Below are 27,646 nucleotides of genomic sequence, written 5' to 3' on the forward strand. Positions count from 1 at the left end.
CACTCTTCCTGCTGGTGTCAAATTGTTGCTAGAAGACTTCATCCATTGGTTCCATTCGTCTCTCATGGCAGCTTTGAAGGGTTTGTTAATGCTGACATCAAGTGGTTGGAGCTGGGATGTCAAGCCTCCAAGTATGACGGCAAGTTTTGTTTTGCTCTGCAGCAATCTTCTTTGTGTTTTTTTGTTATGTGTGCCCTGAACTGATCAAGCACCAATAGGGCAGGTTTGCGTAAGATCCCACCTGGTCTCCTGCTCCAAACTTTCTCAAACTAGATCTTCATCCCATCCAGATCCATCCAACCCTTGTCATGAACGTGGACAATCACTCCTCAAGGAATGTCTTCTTTTGGCATTGTTTTGCGTTTGAAAATCAGCATAGGAGGCAGCTTGGTTCCGTCGGCACAACAAGCTAGAACAACTGTACAATGGCTCTTTTCATGTCCACTTGTCTTCAACAGTTACAGTTTTCACCCCCTTCTTATCAACAGTTCTGTTACTTGGGACATCAAATTGAAGGGGGACTTTGTCCATATTTGCAATCTGTCCCAACTCAAACTGATGCATCTTCCAACATTGAATGACTAAACGATGAAATTCAAGGACCTTCTGCTCATAGCTTTCAGGCATCTTTTGGGCAAGTCTGGTGCGTGTACGCATGCTTAGTCCATTCCGTTTCATGAACCTAAAGCACCAATTGTGTCCTCCTTTGAAATCAGTAACTTCTTTTTCATCAGCAATTCTTCTTACCTCATGCTGAACCATCTTTGTGGACACAGAAATTCCAATTGCCCTTTGCTCTTCAATCCATATCTTCAATTTCCTCTTTAAATCAGGCCATTTTGCTGACTTGCCTCTCATGGCCTTCTTCTGCCGTGGCATTTTCAGTAGGGTTTCTTCTTCCCGTAGCCAGTCTCGGATTGTTTTCTCAGTTGGAGGAGGACCAAACGTACGTTCAGTAGCAGCACGATTTCCATTCACTTTTGCAAACTGGATCACTTTTAACTTGAATTCAGCATTGTACGAAAATCTTTTCTAAGCCATTTCTGGGCAGAACGTGGCAAAACGTAACCTAATATACCGGTAACAAGAGCGAAACAATGAGAGCAAAGACAACAAGCGCGAAATTCAAGTAAAAAAATCTACAACCACTGTATAAGACGCACCTAGTTTTTAGACCCCAACTTTTTCAAAAAAGGTGCGTCTTATACATGGGGAAATACAGTTTTTCCTACGTCAAACTTATGAGACACTCTATCAAAACAGCTAATGAGACAGGAGATTAACAAGAAACAGTGCAAGACATTTAATTGCATTTTTAATTATCACTTTTACAATTTTCTCCACTGATTGACCTGTAGTTACTTAATTCACTCTTAAGTAAATTTAGGGCAGAAGACTTCATGCTGTGAGAGCTATAAAAAAGGCATAGTCTATTTATGCATGTAGCAATGAGCAAACTAGGTGTGTTAATTAGTGGATCGACCTATTGCAGAGGTGCTTTGCCACAAGTTATCTCAGTATTGTACTACTCTAAATATAAAGCAGTGCTCAAACGGAGAAGTGTACTTCTTTTTAATTTAAAGTGAATGCCATTGCCCAGACTGCTTTACGTTTCAATTCTTATTGGAGTCATGTCAGTGGGTAAGTAGGCATTGTGGAGACCGGAACAACCCAGTGACAAGATATGTCCACAATAGGCAAGATCAGTGCTTTTTTTGTGACGGTACACAACGGTACTGCATATTGGCACCTTTATTAACAGTGATGTGTGACATTTGGATGCAGTGCACTTTGAAATTTGTAATATTCTGTAAATATTTTTCACATGTTTATCTACTATTCAAATAAGCTTAAAATTATTTAACTAAATTTACATTTTTCACTGTCTATTGTTAAGATATTTTCTTCATAAAACAGTATAACTATTTTCATAATTCTAAATTACTCAGTCAGACCTCTGTTTAATTATTTTTGAATTCCCCCTGGAAGTTACATTTAAAATAGTTTCCGTTGAGCGAGAAAATTTTCATATAGCGAATGGATTAGGAGCGAATTAACTCGATATCTTGTTGCATGTAAAAGTAAAATTGTTTGTTTGTTTGTTTATTTGGTTTTTAGGAGCATTAGCAACTAAGGCCATATTGCTCCGGGATATGCGGTGGTCATTCTCTGACCTTTCCGCATCCTCCGTATTTGGTGGTGATGGGCTCGAACCCCGGTCTAATCAAGAAGCGTGTGCTACGCACTGCTGCTCCTTCCCACCTGGTTATGGAGGCACAGAAGTAAAATTGAAAATATTCGAAAATTTTATTAAGTGCAATACACAATTACATTTACTGAACAAAACATTTAATGAGAAATTTTTTGATAATTAACAAAATTTAAAATGCTGTTTTAGTTCACTTTAAGGGCGGGTTGGACACCGCTGTGAATCAACTCCATTCGAGAATTAGGAGAGCCTGATTTTCTTTTACACCGACAAATAATCATCCGTTTCACGGAAGTGCGTTATCGACATTTTTCCATAAAATTTCCCTATCTCTGTTTACATGGTCACAGTACCTGAATATCCGAATGACACTGACATTTCGGACAGTTTAAAAAAAAAAAAAAGAAAGAAAAAATCAAATTTAAAAACTAGTGACAATACTGATGACGAGAGAAGGAAAATGAGGACAACGAAGGTATTAAACCTTCTAAGCATGAACTGTTGGCATTTGGTGAAAATGAAGTTAGAAAATTGTCAATTAGCTTACAGTTAAATGCAATTCGTGAATTGAAAATATGGTTTCGGAAGAATTGAAGAATTTGATGGACGCTCTGAGTATGATACCAATTTGATCGAGTGAATGTGAACGAGGATTTTCACAAATGAATCTGATTGTCAGCCCAACCAGAGCTTCGTTGATGACAAAAACAGTTTCTTCACTACTGTCTCTTAAAATTTTATGCCCACCGCTGACCTGCTTTGAGCCTGCAAAATATGTCAATTTGTGGCTGCTTCGGAAACGTCATTCAGCAACCGACACACACAAAGAGGAAGAAAAGAAGTCGGCATAGGGTGTCAGATGAAAAAACTTAATAAATATTTGGAATATTCTACAAAAATTTTATTATAAAATTATTTTTACTTATTATTTTTAGGGGCCATAGTCTAACGAAGGACCCTTAAAATGTCACTCAGCTGTCTGCCCGTCTGTCACAGCATTGTATCTCTGGAACCACTCAACCTATTGACTAGAAATTTTGCATGGGTTTGCACATCAATCAAGTGGGCCAACATAACGCCATATTGATCATTGTTGATAAAAATTTGTCTGAGAAATGGAGAGGGGTTAAAATGTGGCGGGATAACAATGTTGTTGACAACCTATAGCTACACCGTTGAAAAGAGCTCAACGAGTATGTTTAAAATATAATTTTAAAATTAAAAATGGCGGCGCCAGACAGGAAAATGTGAGTAATTTTCGTGTCCCCCTCTATTTCCGTCGCTAACGGAGCTAAAAATTTAAAAATCACATCAGCTATGCATTATTCGAAGCTTATCAAGGGAAAACTACTCCGATTTAAATCTATCATTTATAATTAAATGATAAATTATATATGTGTTCAAATTAAAAAAAATAATTTTTATTACACTTCGATAACACGCTTCTTTGTACAAAGTAACTCTCCTTTTGGTGACAAAAAGGTTGCTAAATAGTTAGATAATAATTCTGTAAAGGTCATTTATAAATTTTGTGACTAGAAGTATTTTTTAACAATTTTCAAAGCTGGAGTTGTCCTGGCAAGGAGGTACTCAGAGAGCCAGTGTTGAGGTGGTGGTGGTGTTGGAGAGGCACCTGCGCAGAGTCTTGCACGGCCTTCACCTGCCAATCGCTTCTCCAGGAAGAAGTCGGAGTTGCTTCTTCCACCGTTGGCATTAACAACAACAACAACAACAACTGGAAAGACTCAAATAGACAATGTTTTCATTATTTCCTAAGTTTTAGGCCAAGCCAGGGTACTAGAAACTTTTTCAGTTACCATAAAGCTCTCTATTTGAGATACTACACTAATGACCATTCATGTCATCCTTAGTGCCCGGCACTCAGTAGTTAACTGATTTATTTATTTATTTTATTCACATTTTACTTATTTTTCTATATATACTTAAATAAATAATTTTTACTTAATAAACTGTGATAATATACTAAATTTGTTGTTCTTATTCCAAAAGCATTACTACGAAAGTAACAATATCAGGAAAAAATTTTTTTAGAGTACTTCTCATATCCTTTTAATTTTAAATTTTTCCTGATACCAAGGAACGAGTACCAGCACTTATTTTTTTACAAAAAAAAAGCACTGGGTAAGATAAAAGATGTTAGAGTAAATTATGCACTCAGGTAAATTTAGGGCATAAGGAAGTTGCATGCTATGAGAGCTATAAAACATTATTATACAAGTAAGGCATAGCCTATGTATATAAATAGCAGTGAGCAAACTAGGTTTGCTACTTAATGCATATTTAGTATTAGCCACATGTGGAGGCCCTTCACCACTTATCCATAGACGAGACTACAATAAGAGTCGAGGTAAGGCCTGGGTAAATCAAAAGCAGCATACTTATCCATTGGAACAGCTCTTTTTATTTAGAGTAGTGTACCAAGGTAACATGCGGTGAAGGCCCTCCACAGCACAGGTCGATGCACTATGTAGCAAACCATGCTCAACTGCCATGCATATAAATTGGCTATACCCTACACGTACAGTTATCATTTTGCTCTTAGAATCACTACCTTTATGGATTGACAATACATTGGCACTTTCTTTTTCAATCAAGAGGATGCCCTCTTAATTGAAAAATTTATCCAAAGTTACAAATGCAGTAAACTAATGGCGGTAATTTTGATTTTAACTCTCCGGCTTACAGTGCTATCCTGCTTTTAACACTATTTTTTTCCTCCAGTCCTTTGGTCAATCCTATGAAGTGGCATGAATTTTTTTTAAAAGCTAAAGTGCTCCCATTTTAATGCTTCTCACTTATATCACCTTTTTCTCCTGATTTTTGGTTTTGAGAAAGGGATAATAGAGACTAAATTCCATGACACATCTAGGCTGCTCTTTACAACAACTTAGTGTCTAGTTATTTATCAATGCATTCCCATGCTTTCTTTAAATTCAACATTCTTTATCCACTTTCTTTGTTGGTATAATTGCTGTAATTTGTGTGTGCATGTATTCAATGTGGCATCAATAAATTTCATCAGCAAGAGAATTATTATTGTTATTATGTTAATACAGTAATACCCCGACTTACGTGGTTCTTGATTTTTTCGTTTGGCAACACTGCCGCCCACTATCTTCAAGGTCGTTTTTCATATGCTATCGATATACGGTGCGACGGCGGAGAGTGAGAACGAAAGATGAACAAAATTAAACTTTGCTGCCGCATGAGCTGCACACAAGAATTTGCATTTCAACTGTCATATTTATATGTGTGCGTTCGAATTCGTGCTCAACTTTTGTTGGAAATTACACCGTTTTCATGAATAAAAAAACTTTCCAGCTTTAAGGTTTATAAAGACTGATTGACAATGATGGTCGGTGGGAATGTAGCTGGTAACTGCAAGTTAAAACCACTCTTAATTTATGGCTCCAAAAACCCAAGTTTTAAAAAATATCTACAATTAGCTTACCAGTGATTTGGAAGTCAAATCATAAAGCTTGGGTGACAGCTTCCGTTTTTGAGGACTGGTTTGGTCACCACTTCATACCCGAAGTCGAACGTTATTGCAAGTCTAAACAGATTCCATTTAAATTGATCCTTCTTATTAACAATGCACCCGGTCAACGTCCTGCCACCCTAATTAATTTTGACCGACATGTGAAAGTTGTGTTTTTGCCTCCAAACACAACCAGCTTGCTTCAACCGATGGACCAGGGAGTCATAAAAACATTCAAGGCCTACTACATGAGGCGTTCGTTTGCACATCTGAATGAAGCTATGAGACAAAATAGTGAGATATCTGTTAAGGACTTTTGGAAACAATTCAATGTTTTAGATGCCGTAAGAATCATTGAAGAATCTTGGGATGAAATTCACAAAAAAACATTGAATGGCGTCTGGAAGAAACTTTGTCCATTTTTTTTCAAAAATGAGATGAAAACAACGCCAGAAACTGATCATGTCGCTCATAAGGCAATTAGATTTGGAAGTCAATGGTGATGATGTCAACGAGCTGTTGGATTCACATAGTGAATCCAACTGCAATTGCAAACACAAAGCAACTGCAAACACAAAGAAAATTCACATAGTGAATCCAACTGCATTTGTATAACCAACTGTATAAATAACTGCAATTTTATTAAATATTTTTCTTTTAAACAATGAATGAGCTCATAGAGTTGCGTGAGCAAAACGTCACTGAATTATCCGACACTTCAGACCCAGTTCCACCAGAAAAGCACATGACAATTGCAAGCTTGACAGAAGGTCTCAGCTCAATTGAAAAGGGGTTAAAAATTTTAGAAAACATAGACTCCAACGAAGAACGCGTTATAGCTACAAAGCAAGGAATAAAAAATTATTAGCTTGCTACGAAGAAATTCTGCGTGAAAAAAAGGCGCTGTATCGTCAGATGAATTTGTTAGATTTTATGAAGCCATTGACATCGAAATAACTTTTTTACGTAACTCATTTATTTTTTTAATACATAATTTGTATTAATATGTATAAATAGCTGCAATTTTATTAAATATTTTTCTTTTAAACTAGTGTTTTTGTTAGTCCTTGGTCCCAATTAAACAAAATTTATATGTATTTATATGCAAAGTTGTACCCCGACTTACGCAAATTCGACTTAAGCGATTTTCGTCGGACCTACCTATTGCGTAACTTTGGGGTATTACTGTACTACATTTATGCAGTAATATTCAAGATAGGTTCAGTTTAATTTAATGAAATCTTTTTAAAAAGTTTTATTCTTTACAACAGCATGCAAAAAGGTTGAGAGTGCCAATAAAACAGGCATAGTACACTAAGTGTGCAAATTTTCAACTGACATAGGACTGCAAAACCATTTCATAAACACAGCAAAAAAGCTAAAAATATCAGATTGATAAAAAACAGCCTTCAAAAAGGAGGCACTACTTATAATGCACTTTGAGGCCAGTCCCTTTAAAAGTGCTATAACAGGAGTTTATTTTATATCAAGCAAGACAGGCTGTAGTATAACTTTTATGTCATGAAATAGACACGTTAATTCATTCTGATATAACTGTTGGATAAATAGAAAATTACATACAAGTGGATGCAAATAATACAGTAATAGAATAGTAACATGAAAAAAAAATCAGTATGATTTTTTTTTTTCATGAGAATTAAGACCAAAATGGTCTTAATTCTCATGGCAAAACAAACTTGCCTTTGTAATGAGTTGCCCTGGTATTGTATTAATTTCTTTCTCTTGCTCAGATTCCACATCTGAGGGGGCATAAATTCAGACTGAGGAAAGACAGTTGTAGATTGCTGATCAAATTTTTTTTTTTTTTTTTTTGGATGATGCTGTATAAGCATGCTTTCTTGCATCATATGCCTCTGCTCATGCTAACTTTACCTGTTTTATTTAGGCGCTATTACTAGAGATCACATGTTATCTAATAAGAGACTAGTTGGTCTTGAAACAGGTTGTCGTAGCAGCTTCATATTTTAAACAAATGGCTGATTAACTGTTGGGTGAGGTCACTCGTGTGAAAGTAATACCAGCCAAGGAAACTTGTTACAAAGGCAAGTTTTTTTTCTGCTGTGAGAATTAAGACTTACCTATGCAGTTTAAAAGCTTGCTAACTGCAAAAACAATTTAAAAGATAAGAGAGTCCTGCAGGCATCTTATAAAAAAAAAAGTGTTGCTCTTTTTTGCATGGATTCTTAAAGACAAATGCGATTGTTGATACAAGTGTAGATTGCTTTCTTAATATTTCCAGATTGTAAAGTTCTGGATTTTACAGAGTGGTGTAAGCGCATGTACAGCAGCCACAAATTACATCACTGAAATTTTTCTCCCAAAATAAGCATTACAATTGAAACAATTGTCCCTATAGCTTCAAATTTCTTAAACACTGAGGTAAAATAATGATGCATTTTATTAAAAAAATAAATTAAAAAAAAAACTATTTAAACATTATTTTTTACAAATAATCACAGAAATACATTGCAGGCAATATGAATATCTTTTTAAAATGCCCAATGTTTGAAATTAACATTTTATAAGATTTTTTATAATAAGATGGGGGGGAAACACTAGAAGACAAAGGCGGAGATGGATAGATGAAATTCACGAGTTTGTGGGTAGTAAATGGATGGCCAGTGCTCAAAACAGAAGGAACTGGAAAGTTGCTGGAGAGGCCTTCATCCTGCAGTGGATTGAAAATGGCTGATGATGATGATGATGGGGGGGGGGGGGAACACTAGCAGCAAATTCGATTGTGATACCATTACATCTTCTATAACAGATATTAGTAAAATAATATTATCAACGTAGAACGTATTGCAGTACTGCAATACGTTCTACATATTGCAGTATTGCAGCTCTGATTCATACTATCTAATAACAGATATTAGTATTTCATTGACCCACCACAAGCTTTAATGGGGCGCCTCCGTAGCCAGGTGGGCAGGAGCAGTAGTGTGTAGCACACCTTCTTAATTAGACAGGGGTTCGAGCCCGTGACCACCAAATACGGAGGATGCGGAAAGGTCATGGAATGACTACCACATATCCCCGGAGCAATATGTCCTTAGTTGCTAATGCCCCCCCAAAAAAAAAAAAAAAAAAAACAAGCTTTAATACTACCATGCACCTGTCTGGCATGGAGTTATCAGATTCTTGATATAATTGCTGCTGAGTTCATGGTACCAGACATGAATAATGATTTCTTGCACAATGGCTTTTTAGTAGCAATTTTCTATCCTATAACATTCCAGCAATTTGAATTGGGTTCAAATTGGGACTATTTCCCGGCTATGATAAGGGATCAGATGTTGTAGACTTCAATGAACTTCACCTAAAAAAAAAAAGTCTGTTTCAAACAAGTTAAAACAATGTAATGTTGTGTTAACATTATGTGTAGTGTGTCAAGGAAAACAGAATTTTCCTTGAAATAGGTCTCTGATGATGGACGGAAGAGTTTCCTTTAAAATATTTGTGTAGTAATCATTAACAGTACCATTTACAAAATGTATTCTGCCCACTCCTTTGCTCGTTATGCATCCCAAAACTATCTGGCCCAATGGAATAAGTAATAAATTCTGTTAGATCTATGGAGAATGTGGCATTTGATCTGTCAAGATTAAATTCGGATTTATCCAAACATTAACCTCCATGGATCAGATGGTTAATATTCGAATAAATCAGAATTTACCAGAGAATATTACAAATTCCTATTGCTAAACTGTCCGATTAGCATGATCATTAACCCAGGTTAGTCTTTTTTTTTTTTTTTATAATGGATTTTATCAATAAATGCTTCTTACAAGGTTGACATGCTTTCAGACCACTCAGCACAAATCTTAAACGGACAGTTTTATGACTTGTATTTACTCCAGTACGTTCCTTCCATGTGGATTTTATGTCTGTAAAACTTGCATGATAAGCACAGAGGCATAGGTGCGTTAAAACTCTGACTTGCGCTGCAGTACCTTTCCATTTCAGTCTGGTTCCAGATTTTCTTCTGACATCTCCAGTCTTGCATTTTTAAATGAGTGCATACCATACCACTACTGAACAGGAAGTGAAGCAGCAGATGGAAGCTTTATAAATAAGATAATGCAATATCACAATTTTACAGGATGATGTAAATGTCTTGAGATGACAATTTTACCTACAGAGGGAGTTATTACGCAAATATTAAACTTGAAGAGGGTGATGCATACCTTATGTGGGCATACCTGTATATATATAGAGGACCCCCCCCCCACTATGTCCTTTCTTCAAATAAACAAGTTTTATATATTTATACGATCAAAATTGAATGTTCATAATGGGTTAGCAACACATGCTACATACTAGCACAGTGGAGTCCGCTTATAGGAATTACTGGTTAATTGAATCAGCCACTTTATTAAATCAAAACCTGAAACCTTTTATGTGTGTATTATGTAAAACTCTTCTCTTATTAAAATCATAATTTCAGTTTACTGAATCACAAAAAAGGAGAGCTATATAATCCATGATTTTTCTCTTTCTTTTCCATTATAAGACTGAAAGCAGATTATAAGTAGTAGAAACTACATAATGAAAAGACAAATGTTAGATTAGCATGGCAAAACTGCACAAACAGAAGCTATTTGTGTGGTTCTGCCATATCAAAACTTCATAAGGTTTGAGCTAGCAGCATTATATCTGTCTACAGTCCACAATTATTCTGCATGCATCAAGAGGGAATTAAAATTCCAGAATTATTCAATTTTTTTTGCAGTTTCAATTAATTATGACAGTACATCAAAAAAGGGCAATTTCTGTGTAAAACTAACCTCCTATGCCAGAACATGCTGCCCAGGTCATCAAACCTACTTAACTGTTAGAGACACATGTCTGTAAATGTGTACACTCAGTCTGTTTTATACAGTCAAATGTAATCATGTCAGCTCCAATTTCAAAATGCAACATTAGTGAACCTGCTGTGATCAGATTTTTGGGGTCAGAAGGGATCAAATCCATTCAGATTCACAGAAGAAATCAGTACAATATGGAGAAAAGTGCATTAGTTAAAGAACGATATACAAATGGGCAGAAAGTTTAGAAGTGGCAGAACAAGTGTGGTTCATGGAACCATTCAGTCAGAAAAATACAGTAATCAGAATTTTTGTTACATGGAGCAGAGGTGTCAACAATAAAAAAAAAAAAAAAAAAAGTTGAGAAAAGATGAAGAATAGTTATGAAGGGAGTAAAATGAGAATGCTATGATGAAGGAGATGATGAATATCAAGGACAGAATATTGCTGAAAAATTGAAGGATAAGTCAGTTACAGTGAATAAAAAGAAAATATCAAGAAAAAAAATATCTGTAAAGTGGAAAGTAACATACAAGAATAAGAGATGTTCTTGAAAGGGTAGTACAGAATCATTTCAGTAGTAAATACGAGAATAGTCTAATATCCACAGGAGATAAAAAAACAGAAGAAATTATTTAATATATCCTTACCTTTCTTTGTTTATTTTGTTTTGGAATCTCTAACCTAGGCTGTTTGACAAGACTAGGTCTTTGTTTCACATTTGGTGATGGCCGTTTCTGAGCCAGATGTGTGCTTGGCTGAATGCGATTATAAGAGAGATTTCTGAAATAAAATAACAATATGTAGAACATTACAATATGTAGAACAAGTCACAAGTTACTCTACACTTTTAAAATTAAATATCATCAAGTCTTTAATTCATAAAAGAGATTAGAACCTATTTTTTTTTTCCCCAGGAGCCTTTTAAAATGGGTTAGAAAGAAGCAGTGATTAGATGAAGAATTCTAACAATTAAGCTTTTCTGCAAACTTCGTACTGTGATTTAACTGTGCAGAATGACCAATTTGAATCTTCTATACTAAAATAAACATTTTATTAGATAATTAAGAGATCTATGGGTACTGGGAATATTCTAGACTCTCCTAGATGTGATTCATTATATTCTATGAGAAGAATCCTCAAAGTCAACCCGATGACTATCACCTGAACAGAAATTGTCAAAAACTTCTGTTATAAATTTAAAAGACTCTGGATATGAAGTTCATGTTCCAAAATTAAGTCTTAAATGATGTTCCTGACAAAAGAATAGAATGTGCCAAGACTTTTATCCTAAATATTTGTGAGAATGAAAACTAACAAAAATCATTTTGGCACTTGAAAATGGATCTGTTCACTCAGAAGAAACTCAAAATGCTTTCCGTAATTTATTATTAGTCTTTCTATTAAAAAGTTTACAAATCTCTATAGATTGTAAAAATGAACTCCAGAGTGAAGATACCCTGGTCACGTAATTTAAGGCAAGTTCCACAAGGTATCTATCAAATCAAATCTCTCGTAATAATGATTTCAGAGGGTATAAAATAAATATGATGTACCAACTACAGACCTTAACCGTTAATCATGTGCAGCAGTGTTTGTGATACTGCTACAAATAACCATTAACTGAGGAAAATGCAACCTTAAACAGTAAATATTAACCACAATTAAGAAACAATATTATACAAATATGCATTAATTTACTCTTTCCAAGTAATATTCCTTGATGTTAATAAGCTCCATCCTTGAAATTTTAAAGCCCAAGGTATTGCACATTTTGCATGATTGCTTTGATCAACACTGAAAAGTAATATGCCAGTTGATGTGCACTAGATCGAAAACTATCTTTTGAAGTGGTTTTTCTGTAGTCTTTTATTATTTGCATATCAAACAACAACTGTTGTAATGATTTATTTTAAACCGGACCACTCTGGTATTGTAGAGATTCCAGGAGTGCAAGATTTGGCTTTCTACTCTTCCCACTATCCAACAATTTATAATGTTTACATAATCTGACAATTTCTTATAAAAATTTTTCTTTGTACTTTACCTGCTTATACATTAAATTCTCTTTCTGGTATACTATTTATTTTTTTACAAGGAATTAAAATTAAGTCTGAAAATGTGAGTTATTTCTTCAGTGTAAAATATAAAAGTTCTAATTAATGAGGGTTCTTAATTTTCTGATTTTTCATTTTTATTAAAGAAACTAAAAAGCTTCATCAGCAAAAACAATTACAATGCAACTATACTGGAAATCAACAACTATATGTCTAAAGGAAATATTTTGCATGTTTTAAAAACCAATGTACTTTAACAGTTCATAGCAAGTCTGAATGAGTTTTCATTGTTTAGGAATATTTTTAATGTGCAAAAAACCATAACAACAGTAGGTATGAGGTGTCTACTTCACCAGTCAGAAAAAGAATAAGAAATAGTATAAAATGAAAATAAATTAAAATTTTAAAAATTTCGTTTTTAATTCTGGCATTATATTGTAAGAGGGCTGTTCCAAAAATTAGCATTAGTAAAGGCACATGATACAAGAAAGCAAGCTTGTATAGCATCACCCATCAGCATTGAGCATGCTCAAACCATTCAAGGCTTTATACACCTCAATCAGATCACCTCACATGTGCCTAGTCTCCAGACACTGTAATTTGCAAAACTTAAGCCTTTCTTTGTAAGAACAACCTTTTGTTCCATTCACTAATCTTGTTGCCCTTCTCTGCACTTGCTCCAGCAGCTCTACATCCTTCCTAAAATGAGGCCTCCAGACCTGTATACAGTAATCAAGGTGTGGCCTGACCATTGCCTTATACAAGGGGATAATCACCTCCTTATCCCTGCTAGCAAAATTCTTGTATATCATTGACAAGACCCAATGCCAGGGTGGAAAGGGTTGCTTTGGTGTTTGGGCAACCTTGTCTACCTTGATATTAAGTTCTTTGAGTAGCTCTTGGAGACGAATACCAAAAGGACGATTGGCAGTCTTATGGGTATTGTATAAATTTTCCCATCGTGCCTTAAAAACGAATGGCCACGTAGGATGGTCTGGCAAGGATTTCAGTTTTAAAGCATACTTTAAAGACAACTGCTTACGCCAAAGCGATAACGGTGGTTCATTTGCATCGACGTATAAGCTCTGGACAGGAAATGTGCAATATGCTCCAGCAGCAATACGTAGGGCCTGATGATGGACGGGGTCCAGCCATCGCAGGACACTGTCTCTGGCTGAGGAATATACCTGGGACCCATAATCTAGTTTGGATCGCACAAGTGCACGGTACAGCCGAAGAAGGATATATCGGTCTGCTCCCCAAGATGTAGAGGAGAGCGAGCGGAGAATATTAAGCCCACGTGTGCACTTTGTGCGGAGTTGACGGATATGATCCAAAAAGGTCAGTTTTTTATCGAATATGAGTCGCAAGAATTTTATGTTCACTGCTACTGGAATAGCATATTGTCCGAGCCTTAATTCAGGTTCACGATGAAGATTATGCTTACGACAAAAGTGTACGCAAACGGTCTTCTCCGGCGAGAACCTGAAGCCATTAGCAAGTGCTAAGGAATTCAGACTATGGATGGCTTTCTGCAGTTGCCTTTCAATAACCCGCATGTTGCATGACTGACAAAAAATGCTAAAGTCATCAACATAGAGGGCACTGTTTACAGTTGGAGGAAGTTGTTGTGATTGAATTTATTTTGATGGCGAAAAGCGTGACACTTAATACTGATCCTTGTGGTACACCCTCCTCTTGGCTGAAGGAACGAGAGAGTGAGGATCCCACACGAACTTGGAAAGATCGATTGGCTAAAAAGTTTTGAATAAAAAAGGGGAGTCGCCCTCTAAGTCCTAGGCTATGTAAATCTTTTAAAATGCCAAATCTCAAAGTTGTGTCATATGCTTTCTCCATGTCAAAGAACACTGACACCAAGTGTTCGCGTTTTAGGAAAGCATCCCGGATGGATGTTTCCAGTCTAATAAGATGGTCCAAAGTGGACCGGTTCCTTCGGTTCCTTCTAAGTACCATATTAAACGAGAATTAACCATTCTCTCCAGGATTTTGCACAGACAACTAGTCAGAGCAATAGGACGATAATTGGTAGTGACTTTTGGATCCTTTCCTGGCTGAGCAAAGGAAAGAACGATTGCCTTGCGCTAGTAATCCGGAAACTGCCCTTCAATAAAGATTCTGTTATATAGAAAGAGCAGATAATCCATAGATTTTGGTGAAAGATGGTTAATCATTTCATAATGGATGCCATCTGGTCCAACAGCACTTGCTTTGGAAAGAGCGAGGGCTCTTTTCAGTTCCTGAATAGTGAAATCCCCGTTGTAGGGATAAATGTTCTTAGATTTAAAGTTAAGTGCCTGTTTTTCGATTTTATATTTCAGGACCAGGAACTCTGGGGAATACGAAGATATTGCAGAGATGTTGGAGAATGTTTCCCCAAGATAATTGGCTATTGCAGTTGGATTGCAGTCTAGAGTTGGTAGACTGGTTAATAGATGATGTAAAACGGATCCACGATTCCTTTTGACTCTGACGGCGGATATATCATGCTTTAGCTCGTGCACGTTTAAAGGATATAAGGTTGGTCGTGGTAGGATATTGGCGGAATATCCCCCACACTTTGTTTTGAGCTTTTTTTGCTGCTGTGCATTGTGAATTCCACCAAGGTTTGGGAAATGGTGGAAACCGGGCAGATGTTTTTGGAACAGCATTCGCAGCTGTTGGACAATAACTTCTGTGATGTACGTAACTGCATCATCGATAGGCTCTTGACTGTGCTAAGATCAAGATTTGCCTGATGTTGGAAGGCAGTCCAGTCAGCCTGATCAATCTTCCACCGTGGTAACCTGAAGGGATGGTCTCCCACTTTGTAACGAGGTTATCACAGGGAAGTGATCACTTCCGTATGGATTCTCCTCCACTTCCCAAGTGAGTGAAGGGAGTAGAGATGGGGAGCAGATAGAGAGATCAATGGCAGAAAAAGTACGGGTAGGCATGTGGAAGAAGGTATTTGTTCCAGTATTTAGAAGGGAAAGGTCACTGTCATTTAGCATATGCTCTATGACTCCTCCCCTTCCGTTGATGTTAGCACCCCACAAGGTGTTATGTCCATTAAAATCCCCGAGAAGTAAGAAAGGGGGAAAGGCAACTGCGTTAGAAGATGATCAAGGTCTTCCTGGGAGATGTCAGTCCCAGGTGGCAAATAGATAGAGCAGACGGTTAATAAAAATCCCACCGTAAGGCGAATTGCAACAGCTTCTATGCTAGTTGTAATTAGCAAGGGCTGCACTGGGGTCTGGTTACCCACAAGGATAGCAACTCCCCCACGTACAAAGCCATCCGCAATTCTATCCTTTCGAAAAATTGTGATGTTGTGCATGGTGGGATCATCATTTGCCTTTAGATATGTCTCCTGCAAGCAAAAGCAAACTGGCTCGTGCTTTTGCAGGAGGGCCTTGATGTCATCAATATTTTGCCAGAATCCATGACAATTCCATTGTAGGAATTTAGCCATTATTTTGGCTTGGTGGGTCCATCAGGCGGCTTCCGAGGTGCTGAGGGCTTACTTTTATCAGTCCTGGATTTATCTTTTTTGGGAAAGAATAGACGCTGTCCCGTGTCCATTTCTTCCTCTGTAAAGAGTTCCAAGACTGAATCTTCGGGTACCTCCTTCTGCTCGACATCCATGTTTTCTTGGGTAGTAGGGGAGACTTTCCCTTTCTTATTCTTTTCTTTCATAATTACCTTTGTTACTTGTGGAGCATTAGGAGGTACTGATATAGGAGTGGCAGCTGATTGGTTTTTCTGTGCAGGTTTTTGAGAACTTAAGAGATAACGCGCGATGGGAGTGAAAGACTCCTTTGGAGGGATGGTCATGTCCGTCTGAGTTCCGACGGAACATCTCCCTGCTACCTTCTGGGCGTAGGTTGATATTCAGGGGTTTGACCGATTTCCTTGCCTCCTGGTACGATATATTTAGCTCTGCCTTCAGCCGTTGAATTTCTTTTTCTTCTTTCCACCTCTGGCATGCTCGTGAGTAGGCCCGGTGTTCGCCTTCACAGTTAATACAGGTGGGTTTTGCGGCTGAACATGCTGTTGTTTCGTGGTCCTTCGCACCGCATCGAGCGCATGCAAGGACTTCACGGCAGGCCATTTGAGAATGTCCATACTTCTGGCATTTAAAACACTGTAAAGGGTTTGGAACATATGGATGCACTGAACAATTGATGTATTCAGCTTTAATCTCGTCAGGAGGTGTAGGAGAGTTAAAAGTCAGGATAACGCTCCTGGTTTTAACAATTTTTCCATCCCTTCGCGCAGTAATTCTCTTGACGGCAGTAACTCCCTGTGGTTTTAATTCGGAGCAGATTTCCTCCTCGGTTACGTCGAGAAGGTCCCACTCCGAAATGACACCTCTCGATGAATTGAGTGTTCTGTGTGGTGTCACTGTTATGGGTACTCCTCCGATTGATGTTACTCGGAGTAGATGTTCAGACTGCCTGTCATTTTTTGTTTCAATCAAGAGATCCCCAGAACGGAGCCTCTTAACTGACTTGGGGGAACCTGCTAACCCATCCAACCCTTTTTGTATAAAAAAGGGTGACATTTTACCAATCGGTGTTTCATTCGTGGAGTGCATAATTAAGAACCTTGGGACAGGTCCTGATGGTAGTTCGGTTCGCTGCCTCTTTGTAGCAATAATGCTATCTGCCTCTCCGTCTCTGTTTTCAGATAGGGACCGGGTTGGGGCCCCTGAAGGAATATATTTATCAGGATTCATGAAGTTTCGAAGTGGTTCAGTGCCCGGGTTCCCCATCCTCCACGGAGCCCAAAGGGACGCCCACTACCCGGCATGCAATAAATGCGCTCAGGAGTGGGACACCAGGGCTACCCAGACACTATACCCGCACCGCCGCCAGCCTGAATCTTGTTCTTCGGACCATGAGGGTAGGGGCGTGGCATTGACACGGTTGACCCTTGCAGGTGAGCCTACTAGCCGATTGATCCTAGCCGGGCCTTCCAGGACCACCCGTCTTGTCGAAGCAGGGGCCAAAGTGGTGTATTGAAGCTGGGCCCCTCAACCACCAGGATCCCCCTTTCCGAATTTCCACGGGTCGCAGCACATGGCAAACATGCCGGATTCCATTGATGTAAGCCTAGAACCTGGGCTGTGGGCGTTGGATCCCAGTGATGCTAGTCTTGAAGTCCAGCAGCGTCACTGGGAGGTCCCCTCACCACGTACAGTTGCCCACGTCGAGGGGCCTTCCGTCTGATCAACGATCGCTAGTATGAATTCCATCAGTGTCGATCCACTAGTGATATTCTGGCTTATGTTACCCATTTATGGACAAATTCAATGGAAAAGTTTGGTGAAACACATGCAGTTGCTCTTGACATCTCAAAGGCTTTCGATTGTGTTTGGCATAAAGGTCTTCCAAACAAGCTTCCATCTTATGGTTTGCCAACTGTTTTTAGTAACTGGTTATGCAGTTTTCTCTCTGATCGCTCACTGAGGGTAATGGTAGATGGCTCTCTGTCTTCTAACTTCTCCACTAATGCCGGTGTCTCCCAAGGTTCAGTTCTTTCCTCCACTCTTTTCGTCTTGTATATTAATGACCTTCTTCCATAGACTGGAAATCCTATCCATAGTTTTGCCGATGATAGCACATTGCATTCCACTTTCCATTTTGAGAAACCTTGTCCTGCTCAATCAGCTTCAACTTCCCGAAAATCTGCTACCAATTCCTTAAATGCCGATCTTCAGGTAATTCTCCAGTGGGGCAAAGACAACTTAGTTGATTTCAACCCTTCTAAAACTCAGTCTTGTCTTATATCTTGCAAAAAGGATTCTTCTGCTCCTATGCTTATCTTTAGTGACACTCCGATTTCTAGGCAAAATGATATATCTCTTTTGATCTCTCTCTGACTTCTAATCTCTCTTGGCACAAGCACATTACAAATATTGTTTCCTCTGCATCTAAAAAACTTGGTTTTCTCTTTTGCTCTCGGCATTACATTTCTTCCAAAGAGATGTTCACTCTGTACAAATCGCAAATCCACCCTACCATGGAATATTGTTCCCAAAACCGGGGGAGTGCTTCCAAAACCTCTCTCGGGCTTCTAGATTCCATTCAGAAGAGGGCAGTTAGGTTAATTAATGACTCCTCTCTAACAGAGTCTCTTCAGTCACTGTCTGACAGACGTACTGTTTCTGCTGCATGCCTTTTCTACAGATACTTCCACGAGCACTGTTATAGTTACCCTATTATATATATATATCACACCTATACATCTTGCAGTGCTACAGCTTACTCATTAACTTTTGTAAGCTGGTAACCAGTTTGATATCACTTTAGAACAGCCTGGAGCAAACAGAGGGAGAAATTGCTTAGCATGAGTACAGCTGGGAAAATGTATGCTTTATTAAATTGTGTTAATCTCTTAAATAAATAACGACTTACTAGCAGGCACAAACAATGATTAAATTCCATATTCCATACAATTAAGGTTTATGTTGCCATTACAACCAGTCATACAGCTTCAGCAGCATGACAAGCCATAATGGTGACAAAAACAAAACTTAGCAATCTTTGTTAATACACATGAGAAATTGATTTAATTTCTCCTTTGTGCAGTATTAAAATCAGAACACCGTATAAACTGATAAAGATTTTACAGACCTCATTACAGCAGGCCCCCATAACAATGCAGTTCGTTATAATGCTGTTCTTATATTATAATCTGTATCTCATTATAACATTATCACAACTCATTATAACGCTCTTTTACCTGATTACAGACTGAGTTTTTGAATTGAAATCTTTTACAGATTGAATTTTTGGCATGTTAAAAAAAAAAAGCCATTAGTCTATATGAAGATCTGAAGAAAGCTCACCTCAAAAAAAAAAAAAAAAAAGAAAAAAAAAAAGTGGAACCATTTAATGCTAGTACAGGATCCTTTGATAGATTTAAAAAGTACTATAACCTCCACAACATAGCAATCCAGGAAGAAGCTGCAAACACAGATCAAGGAGCCAAAACTTTCAAAAAAAGAACATGTTAAAATCATTGAAGAGGGGTGTTATACTGCTCAAGTTTTTACCACAGATGAAAGAGGACTTTTTTGAAAATGAATGCTTAAAAGAAGTTTCATATCAAAAGAAAGAAAAAACACACCAGGCTTCAAAGCGGCGAAGGATCGGTTGACTTTATTGCTGGGTGGTGGTAATGCTGCGTGGGATTTTAAATTAAAACCCCTTTCAGTTTACCACTTGGAAAATCTAAGGGCTCTTAAGGGGTTCACTAAATCAAATCTACCTGTAATTTAGAAGGTTAGTAAAAAAGCTTGGTAACAGGCCTCTTTTAGTTGATTGGTACTCTGAATCCTTCTGTTCCACAGTGGAAAGATATTATGCAAAAAATAACCTTGATTACAAAGCAATTCTGATCATGGACAAACTGCCAGGACATCCAAGCAAAGAGAGCTCAGAAGACTTGAACAATCATGTAAACATTTTTTACATGCCTACAAACACTACATCTATGATCGAACCAATGGACCAGGTTCATTGCAACATTGGTTCATTGAACAAGGTAATTGCAACATTTAAAGCTTACTACACAAGGAACACTTTTCCCAAGTTATTAAAGCCATCAACACTGGTGAAAATGTATCAAGCCTATTGGAGTTGAAGAAATTCTACAACATTAAAACTACCACATTTCAAGTGCTCGAGATGAAGTGACTCAGAAACCCATGAATGGCGTGTGGAAGAAGGTTTGGAAGGATTGCATGAAGGATTCCCAAGAACCTGATGATATGGTTGAGAATGTTAAAGTGCAAATTGTTTAGCTTGGAAAAGAAGAAGAATTGGAAGAAATTGACGATGACGCCATACAAGAGATGATCCTACAGGATCATCTCTTGAACGTCGACAAGATAGGGATGGCCTCTATAATGAACTCGTGGAAATGACAAAACAACAATAGATTGCAGAGACAACAAGAGGGGAAAGATGATCAAGATCAAGGCAGAATGCGCTGGTTCCACAGGAACTAGTAGTTGTTGGTGACTACTGTCAGGGAAACGGGGAACATGCTTTGTAAAAAGGATAGGTGGAACAGGACCAGGGTATGTCTACCAGGGGCAAAGGTTGATGACGTTGTAGGGTGGATATCTTCTTTTAAGGGCACAAAAGGTGATATAGTTGAACACGTTGGCACAAATGATATTAAGAGTAGAAGACCGGCAGAATTACTTAACAAGTACAGGTCACTGTTAAAAAAAAGCCGTGATTAGGGTTGAATTTGAAAGTGTCTGCAATTCTGCCCAGACACGATAGGAGGGAGTATATGATGAGTGCCTTGTCGATCAATTTGGCGCTGGAAAGACTGTGCAAGGCTCAAGAGGTAGAATTTTTTTCAGCCTGGTCTGTACTTGTTAACAGGACAGACTGCTTCTACAGGGATGGGATACACTTAAATAGAAAGGGTGCAAGAATATTTGCTGATGCTATCGAGGCACTGTTAGGCGGGTCGGAAAACTGCTAGCTTGGGGGGATAAAGGACTAATAGATTAACAGCAGCCACTGGCAGAGGTGAAAGTGATTCTTGCACTGCTTCTATTGGAATGAGTGCAGCAGCCTGGAAAACAAGATGCAGGATATTTCAGAGACTGCTGGGAGTCATTGCAGTACAAGTAAACACATGGGTTGTGTTAGGGTAGCTAAGAATAGGGACAGATACATGTATACTTGCGTGTATACACCAATGCTAGGAGTTTGGTAAATAAATTTGATGAATTTGAGGTATTGCTCAAAACATCAAAGGCAGATATTGTTTGGATATCAGAGACATGGTGTCACACAGATATAAGGAATGCAGAATTGGAATTTGGGGAGTACAATGTGTACAGAAAGGATAGGAAGGGAAGAGGGGTTATGCTATTAGTTAAGAAACACAAAATCAATTGGGAAATCAAAATTTAGAGTAGGAGTGTGCTATAAGCCTAACGACTCTGATGAGTATAATAAGAAACTACAGGGAAATAGAGTGGGCCAGTAAATCAGAGACTCTTATAATGGGGGATTTTAATTTCCCAGATATTGACTAGAATTTGTGGGTTGGTCAATCACACACAACAAGGCTTTTGTGGATTTATTGGATGATTGTTTTCTGCATCAGCATGTTCGGGAGGCAACTAGAGGGAGTAATACTCTTGATCTGATTATCAGTACTGATTCTTCATGCATTAAGAATCTGCAGATAAGGGAACCACTAGGTGGCAGTGGTCACAGTTATTCATGCATTAAGAATCTGCAATGATCACAGTGTGCTGTGATCACTGCAGATTCTTAATGAATGAAGGTGGTGGCTTCCCTTTACCCCAGATGGTGAAACTACCATCAGGGGTAAAGGGAAGGGTTTTTGCTTTCGTAAAGGCGACTATGATGGTCTGAGACAGTATTTAAATTCTATACAGTGGGACCAACTGATGATGTTACCAACAGCAAATTCAAAATGGGAAGCATTCAAAGAACTCATCTTGGAAGCTACTACGCTTTACAACTAAGAAATATTATTCAAGGTTTAGGCCTAAATGGATGTCAGATGAACTAATGAGACATATGGCAGAGAAGAAAAATGCATGGGATACATAAATTAATGGGTGACATGGAAGTCTATGATAGATATAAGCTAGTCTGTAACCAAGTCACAAAGGAGATTAGGTAGGCAAAGGCAGATTATGAGAAATCCTTGGTAAAGGATGCAAAGAAAAACAGAAAAGAGTTCTTTACTTATGCAAACTCTAGAAGGAAAGGGATGAATCAGATTGGTCCATTGGATATTGATGGTTCAACAGTTGAGGATCCTCCTCTGGTGGCTAACAAACTAAACGAGTATTTTGCATCTACATTCACACATGAGGAGTTATTCAAGAAGGGGAATGCCAGAGGTGAAGTAAAGTCTGGCTGTGAGCTAGATGATTTTGTAATAACTGAGAGGAAAGTGGAGAAGAAATTGTTGAGGTTAAAAATAAAAAAAGACACCTGGGGTGGATGGGATCTATTCAGTTATATTAAAGGAGGCAGAAAGGATGTAAGCAAACCCTTAGCCATAATTATGAGAGCTTCTTTGGACTCAGGGGAGGTACCCATAGACTGGAGATGTGCAAATGTGACCCCAATTGACAAAGGAGGATCAAAGGCTGACACAAGTAATTATAGACCTGTGAGTTTAATTTCTGTTCCAGGAAAATTAATGGAGGCACTGGTTAAAGAAGCACTGCAGGATCATCTAGACAAGACTTCAGTTATAGCTCGGAAACAGCATGGTTTTGTTAAGGGAAAGTCTTTCCTGACCAATTTGATTGGATACTAGGATGCAGTCGCAAAAGAACTGGATGCGGGGAATAACTTTGATATTATATATTTGGATCTTAGAAAGGCTTTTGATACTGTTGCACATGGAAGACTGCTGCACAAATTGAAGCAGAGTGACACTGGAGGCAAATTGCTGCTATGGATAAAGGGATGGTTGAGGGGTGAGAAGACAGAGTGGTAATCAATGGACACTGCTCATCGAGGACTAATGTTATTAGTGGAGTCCCTCAGGGTTCAGTGTTGGGTCCATTGTTGTTTTCTGTATTTTGAAATGATATTGATGATGGTATATCAAGCTTAATGTCCAAGTTTGCAGATGATACGAAGGTTGGCAGGGTTGTTAAGGACACTAGTGACACTATGCTGCTGCAACAGGATCTGGAAAGGTTGAGTAGATTGGCTGAGAGGTAGCAAATGAAGTTTAACATTTACAAATGTAAAGTACTACATATGGGAAACAGCAACCCCAGAGCAACATATCAACTCTGTGGTACTACACTGACAGTGGTAGAGAATGAAAAGGACCTGGGGGTAATTGTGCAGGCAGATATGAAGTTCTCTGAGCAGTGCAGATGGGCTGCAAGAGTAGTTCATGGTGTCTTGTGAATGATATACAGGAATTTTTCTATCAGGGATAAGGGATTATTCCCTTGTATAAGGCAATGGTCAGGCCACACCTTGAATACTGTATACAGGTCTGGAGGCCTCATTTCAAGAAGGATGTAGAGCTGCTGGAACGAGTACAGAGAAGGGCAACAAGATTAGTGAATGGAACAAAGGGTTGCTCTTACGAAGAAACCTTAAGTTTTGCAAATTACAGTGTCTGGAGACTAGGCACCGGCGAGGTGATCTGATAGAGGTGTATAAAGCCTTGAATGGTTTGAGCATGCTCAATGCCGATGGGATTCTTCCTCTTGCTCAGAATAATCACCTAAGGGGGCATAAATTCAGATTGAGGAAAGACAGATGTAAGATAGATGTGTGGAAATTTGCCTTCAACCAGCGGGTAATTGGTTGGTGGAACAGACTTCCATCCCTTGTTGTGGAAGTTGATAGCCTAAATAAATTTAAGGCTCAGCTGGACAGGTATTTCGAACGAACGGAGGGGTGAAATGGAAGTGGTTTTTTTTGGCTGATGCTGTATAAGCTTGCTTTCTTGCATCATATGCGTCTACTAATGCTAATTGTAGAGATGAAGAACCGATAGAGTCACTTTGCTGTAATTTTTTGAAAGAACAGATGAAGAACCAATAAAGTGACTGAATACTGACTGCAAAAGGACTTAGTGAAGCTTTGACATTTTGAAAAAAATGTGTGATTATTTCTGGGAGAACTACCCTGATATGAAACGAAGTTCCAAGCTAATAAGAAATTTAAAGAAAGAAATGAATTCCTACATAATAATAAAAAAATTCTTTATTCACAATTTTTTTTTACAAGTATACAATTCCCATTACAGGCATCCAGAGGAATATAACAATCTAACTGGAGACATTAATTATATTTACATACAAGCTGATTAAACATAGAAAATTGCATAAAAAAACTGCAGCCATTGAGTAAAATAAAATACATACAACATACAGAGAATACATGAATCATAGTGAATATATTGCTTCTCCAACATAAGATTAGCTTGAATAGCTTTGACTTCTCGATAATTGCTGGACATCTTTCACTTGGAGTCAGTTTTAGTTTAAATGACAGTTACAGGAATGGTGACTGCGTGTGAATATGAATTTTCTCTTTTTTTCCCTGTATGCCAAATCACTGGACCAGAGATCAAATTCAATGTCAGCTGAGCTTAGTGTGCCGATTATGCTGTTGGGAAAGTGCCGCTTGAAGGTTGAGAGCTTCTGCAGGTTTTAACAGAGCAATGGAGGGTTTCTGAGAACCCTACCTGGGATTTTCCAACCCACGAATTTCCAGATGTTGATGAAGTCGTGAATTGCAACTTCAATCTGTTTAAAATTTTATGCAATTTTGCACAGATTGAGTGCCATCGTGAGCTTCCTCGCATATGCCATGTGCTGGGCTGGGGTGTAGCTTAGATTTTTATAGAGCTGTGATCTTTACGTCGTATAGGGAAGGTGAGCCCAATTGTTGGCCCACTTGAGGACCCAGAATTCTAGACCCCAAAGCGTCTTCAGGCTGGAAAAGGAGCTGCAGACCAGACTTCAATGCCCTAACTGATGATTGAGCTGAAGTAGTAGAAGAGAAATTTCCTGACTGTTTCTTTATTATGCGATTTACAGAAGTCGAGTTTCATGCCCCAGAAGGCCCATAGCACTTTGGAGCGCAGTTGCTGGATTTGATCCTTATAGGCTAGATTTTCGTCCATTGTCACCCCTAAGAATTTTACTGAATGAGTTGCGATGAGAAGATGCCCCTCAATTGTGGGCTCCAGAGACTGCTGGATTGAGGTCTACTTGTGCTCTTGGTGAGAAGATGATGTACTTTGATTTTTCTGGGTTTAGTTTTAGCCCAAAAAAGGTGGATATTTACAGGAGTACAGATATTTGTTGAGGGTGACAGACTTCGATAGATTCTTTTCTGGGTCTCGTGAGGTGTTAGCAGGGTTTGGCAGATGGCATACGATATTGTCGGCATGGCCATAAATGCAGGTATCTCATTCGTTAGAGGTAAAAATATCGGGAAAAATAGCATTGCCGACAGACATCCACCTGCTTGGTGATGCAGCAATTTCCATGCTGGAAGGTAAGAAATCTCTTGGTGAGTAGCCTTCTGAGGAGCTTACATTACCTGTGAAACCATAGTAGTTCTCCAGGAGGCACATGAGAGAATTAATCTGTACTGAGTCAAATGCAGTTTCAGATCCAGGAAGACAGCATGAAGAATAGAACTGACACATCATTTTATACAACGAGAGGAAGAGGGACAAAGTAAAATGCAAAATCGACACATTTTTCAGTCTAAATATGTGAAAATTTAACAGCCCAGGGAATCATATTAATAAATTCATGATTTTAATTGGTATTTTAAGTTTAATTTTGATAAGTAATGTAGTTCTTCTTCAGGTGTTATAACCCAGGGTGGGTCTTAGCCTTCTCAATGATGTTCCACAAGTAAGCCCTCCTAGAAGTCAAACTTCTCCAACTTCTTATTCTTATGATCTTTAAGTCCTCTCTTGTCCTCCTACCGGTAGGTTTCCATTCCATTTCATTATCCTCTTAGTTGTTCTGCTGTCATCCATTCTCATAACATGTCCCAACCAGGCAAGTCTCTGGCTCTTCACAAATCGGATGATGTCCGCACCCTGAATAAGATTGTCAAGTTCATGGTTCATCCTGATCCTCCAAGATCAATGTCTTGTATGGATACAAAGACTTTTCGCAAAATTCTATGCTTGAACACTCTCAACAGCTGATCATCTTTACTTGTTAATGTCCAAGTGGTCTAATGAGACTTTTGTATATTCTTAATTTAAATGCCTGTTCAATACTCTGGACTTCATTAGTTTTTCTTTGCATAGATGCATCTGTTTCCACTTAGGATATGGGACTTCATTTTATTAGTAACAGAGTTGGACTGGTTTATCTGTGAACCTAGATAGGCGAAATTTTGAACATGCTCAAACGAGAAGCTGCTGGTTCTTAAATTTTCCACGTTATCTGCCATTCTCCGGACTTCCATATATTTTGTCTTTGCTTCATTATCCTAAGTCCTCTTCTTTGTGCTTCACTATCCAGCCTGTCTACTGTTTCCTTCAGTGCTCCTTTAGTCCTATTGATAATAGCAACATCATCAGCACATGCACAGACCTGCACTGTCTTTGTGCCTATGTGTCCAGTCACTTCTGATTTTCTGACAGCCATCTCTAAAATGAAGTCAAATAACACAGTAGAGAGTGCATTGCCCTGCCTAACACCAGCGTTAATGTCAAAGGGAGTCGTCAACTCATTGTCAATTCTCGCCACCACTAGCCAGAAACGGTTGATAAGTAATGTAGTAAATTTTTATGAACCTAACAATCTTTGCAGGTATGCACGGGAGAAGGAGATCATTTATCATTTCCTCTCTGTTGAGTGAATCAAAAGCTTGTTTGAAAGCTACATATAGGTTAAATAATGTAATGTAGTTACTTAGACATAATTAATATTCTTGAAATAGGCCTCTGGGGTTGAGCATATTCATAATATAAATTTTTAGTAGTTTACACCAACCTTGCGTTGAAATAATAAAACAAAAAACAAAATTAATAGTTTAATAACTGGTATTACTAATTTACAAAAAAAGCATATAAAAAGAAAAAGAATACCATAAAATACAATAAAATATACAGAGCGCTAAAATCTGAAAGCGCTAAATTAAATTAAAATAAAATTAAAAGCGCTAAAATCTGAAACTTTCGAAGGCTCTGCCTTCTTTCTCGACAGTACACTTTATTTTTGCAGTGCAATCTTAAATACATGCAGATTCACGGCACATGTCACATGATTCGATGACATGTGCATTGTTCTCATGCGTAACGCAACCGGAATCTCCGGTTCCATTACGCATCAAATCTCCCGGGACGAAACTACTATCATCGACTGGGCGCATAAGTTTTGGGACCGCAAGTGGCTCAAGAGCTTGCGGATTAGTTCCATTGGAAGCAACATTAATAGAGATAGGGGTATGCGGATTCATCCCCTCTTTGAGACAGTGATTCTTGGAGGGGATGAATGATTTCACCTGACACACTCCCGAGC

At 38.3% G+C, this 27,646-nt stretch overlaps 1 protein-coding gene across 1 annotated transcript in view; it reads right to left on the reverse strand.

Moving 5' to 3' along the window:
• Positions 1-27,646, reverse strand: part of LOC150090948 (uncharacterized) — a 385,861-nt gene that overhangs the window by 91,065 nt on the left and 267,150 nt on the right. Inside the window, exon 14 of the mRNA XM_090378546.1 lies at positions 11,188-11,320. Within this exon, the coding sequence (XP_090234672.1) occupies positions 11,188-11,320 (133 nt within the window). The remainder of the gene's footprint in view (positions 1-11,187; positions 11,321-27,646) is intronic.

The sequence above is a fragment of the Mastigoproctus giganteus genome, chromosome 1, assembly GCF_048544385.1.
Source record: "Mastigoproctus giganteus isolate SK-2022 chromosome 1, ASM4854438v1, whole genome shotgun sequence".
Lineage (NCBI taxonomy): Eukaryota > Metazoa > Arthropoda > Arachnida > Uropygi > Thelyphonidae > Mastigoproctus > Mastigoproctus giganteus.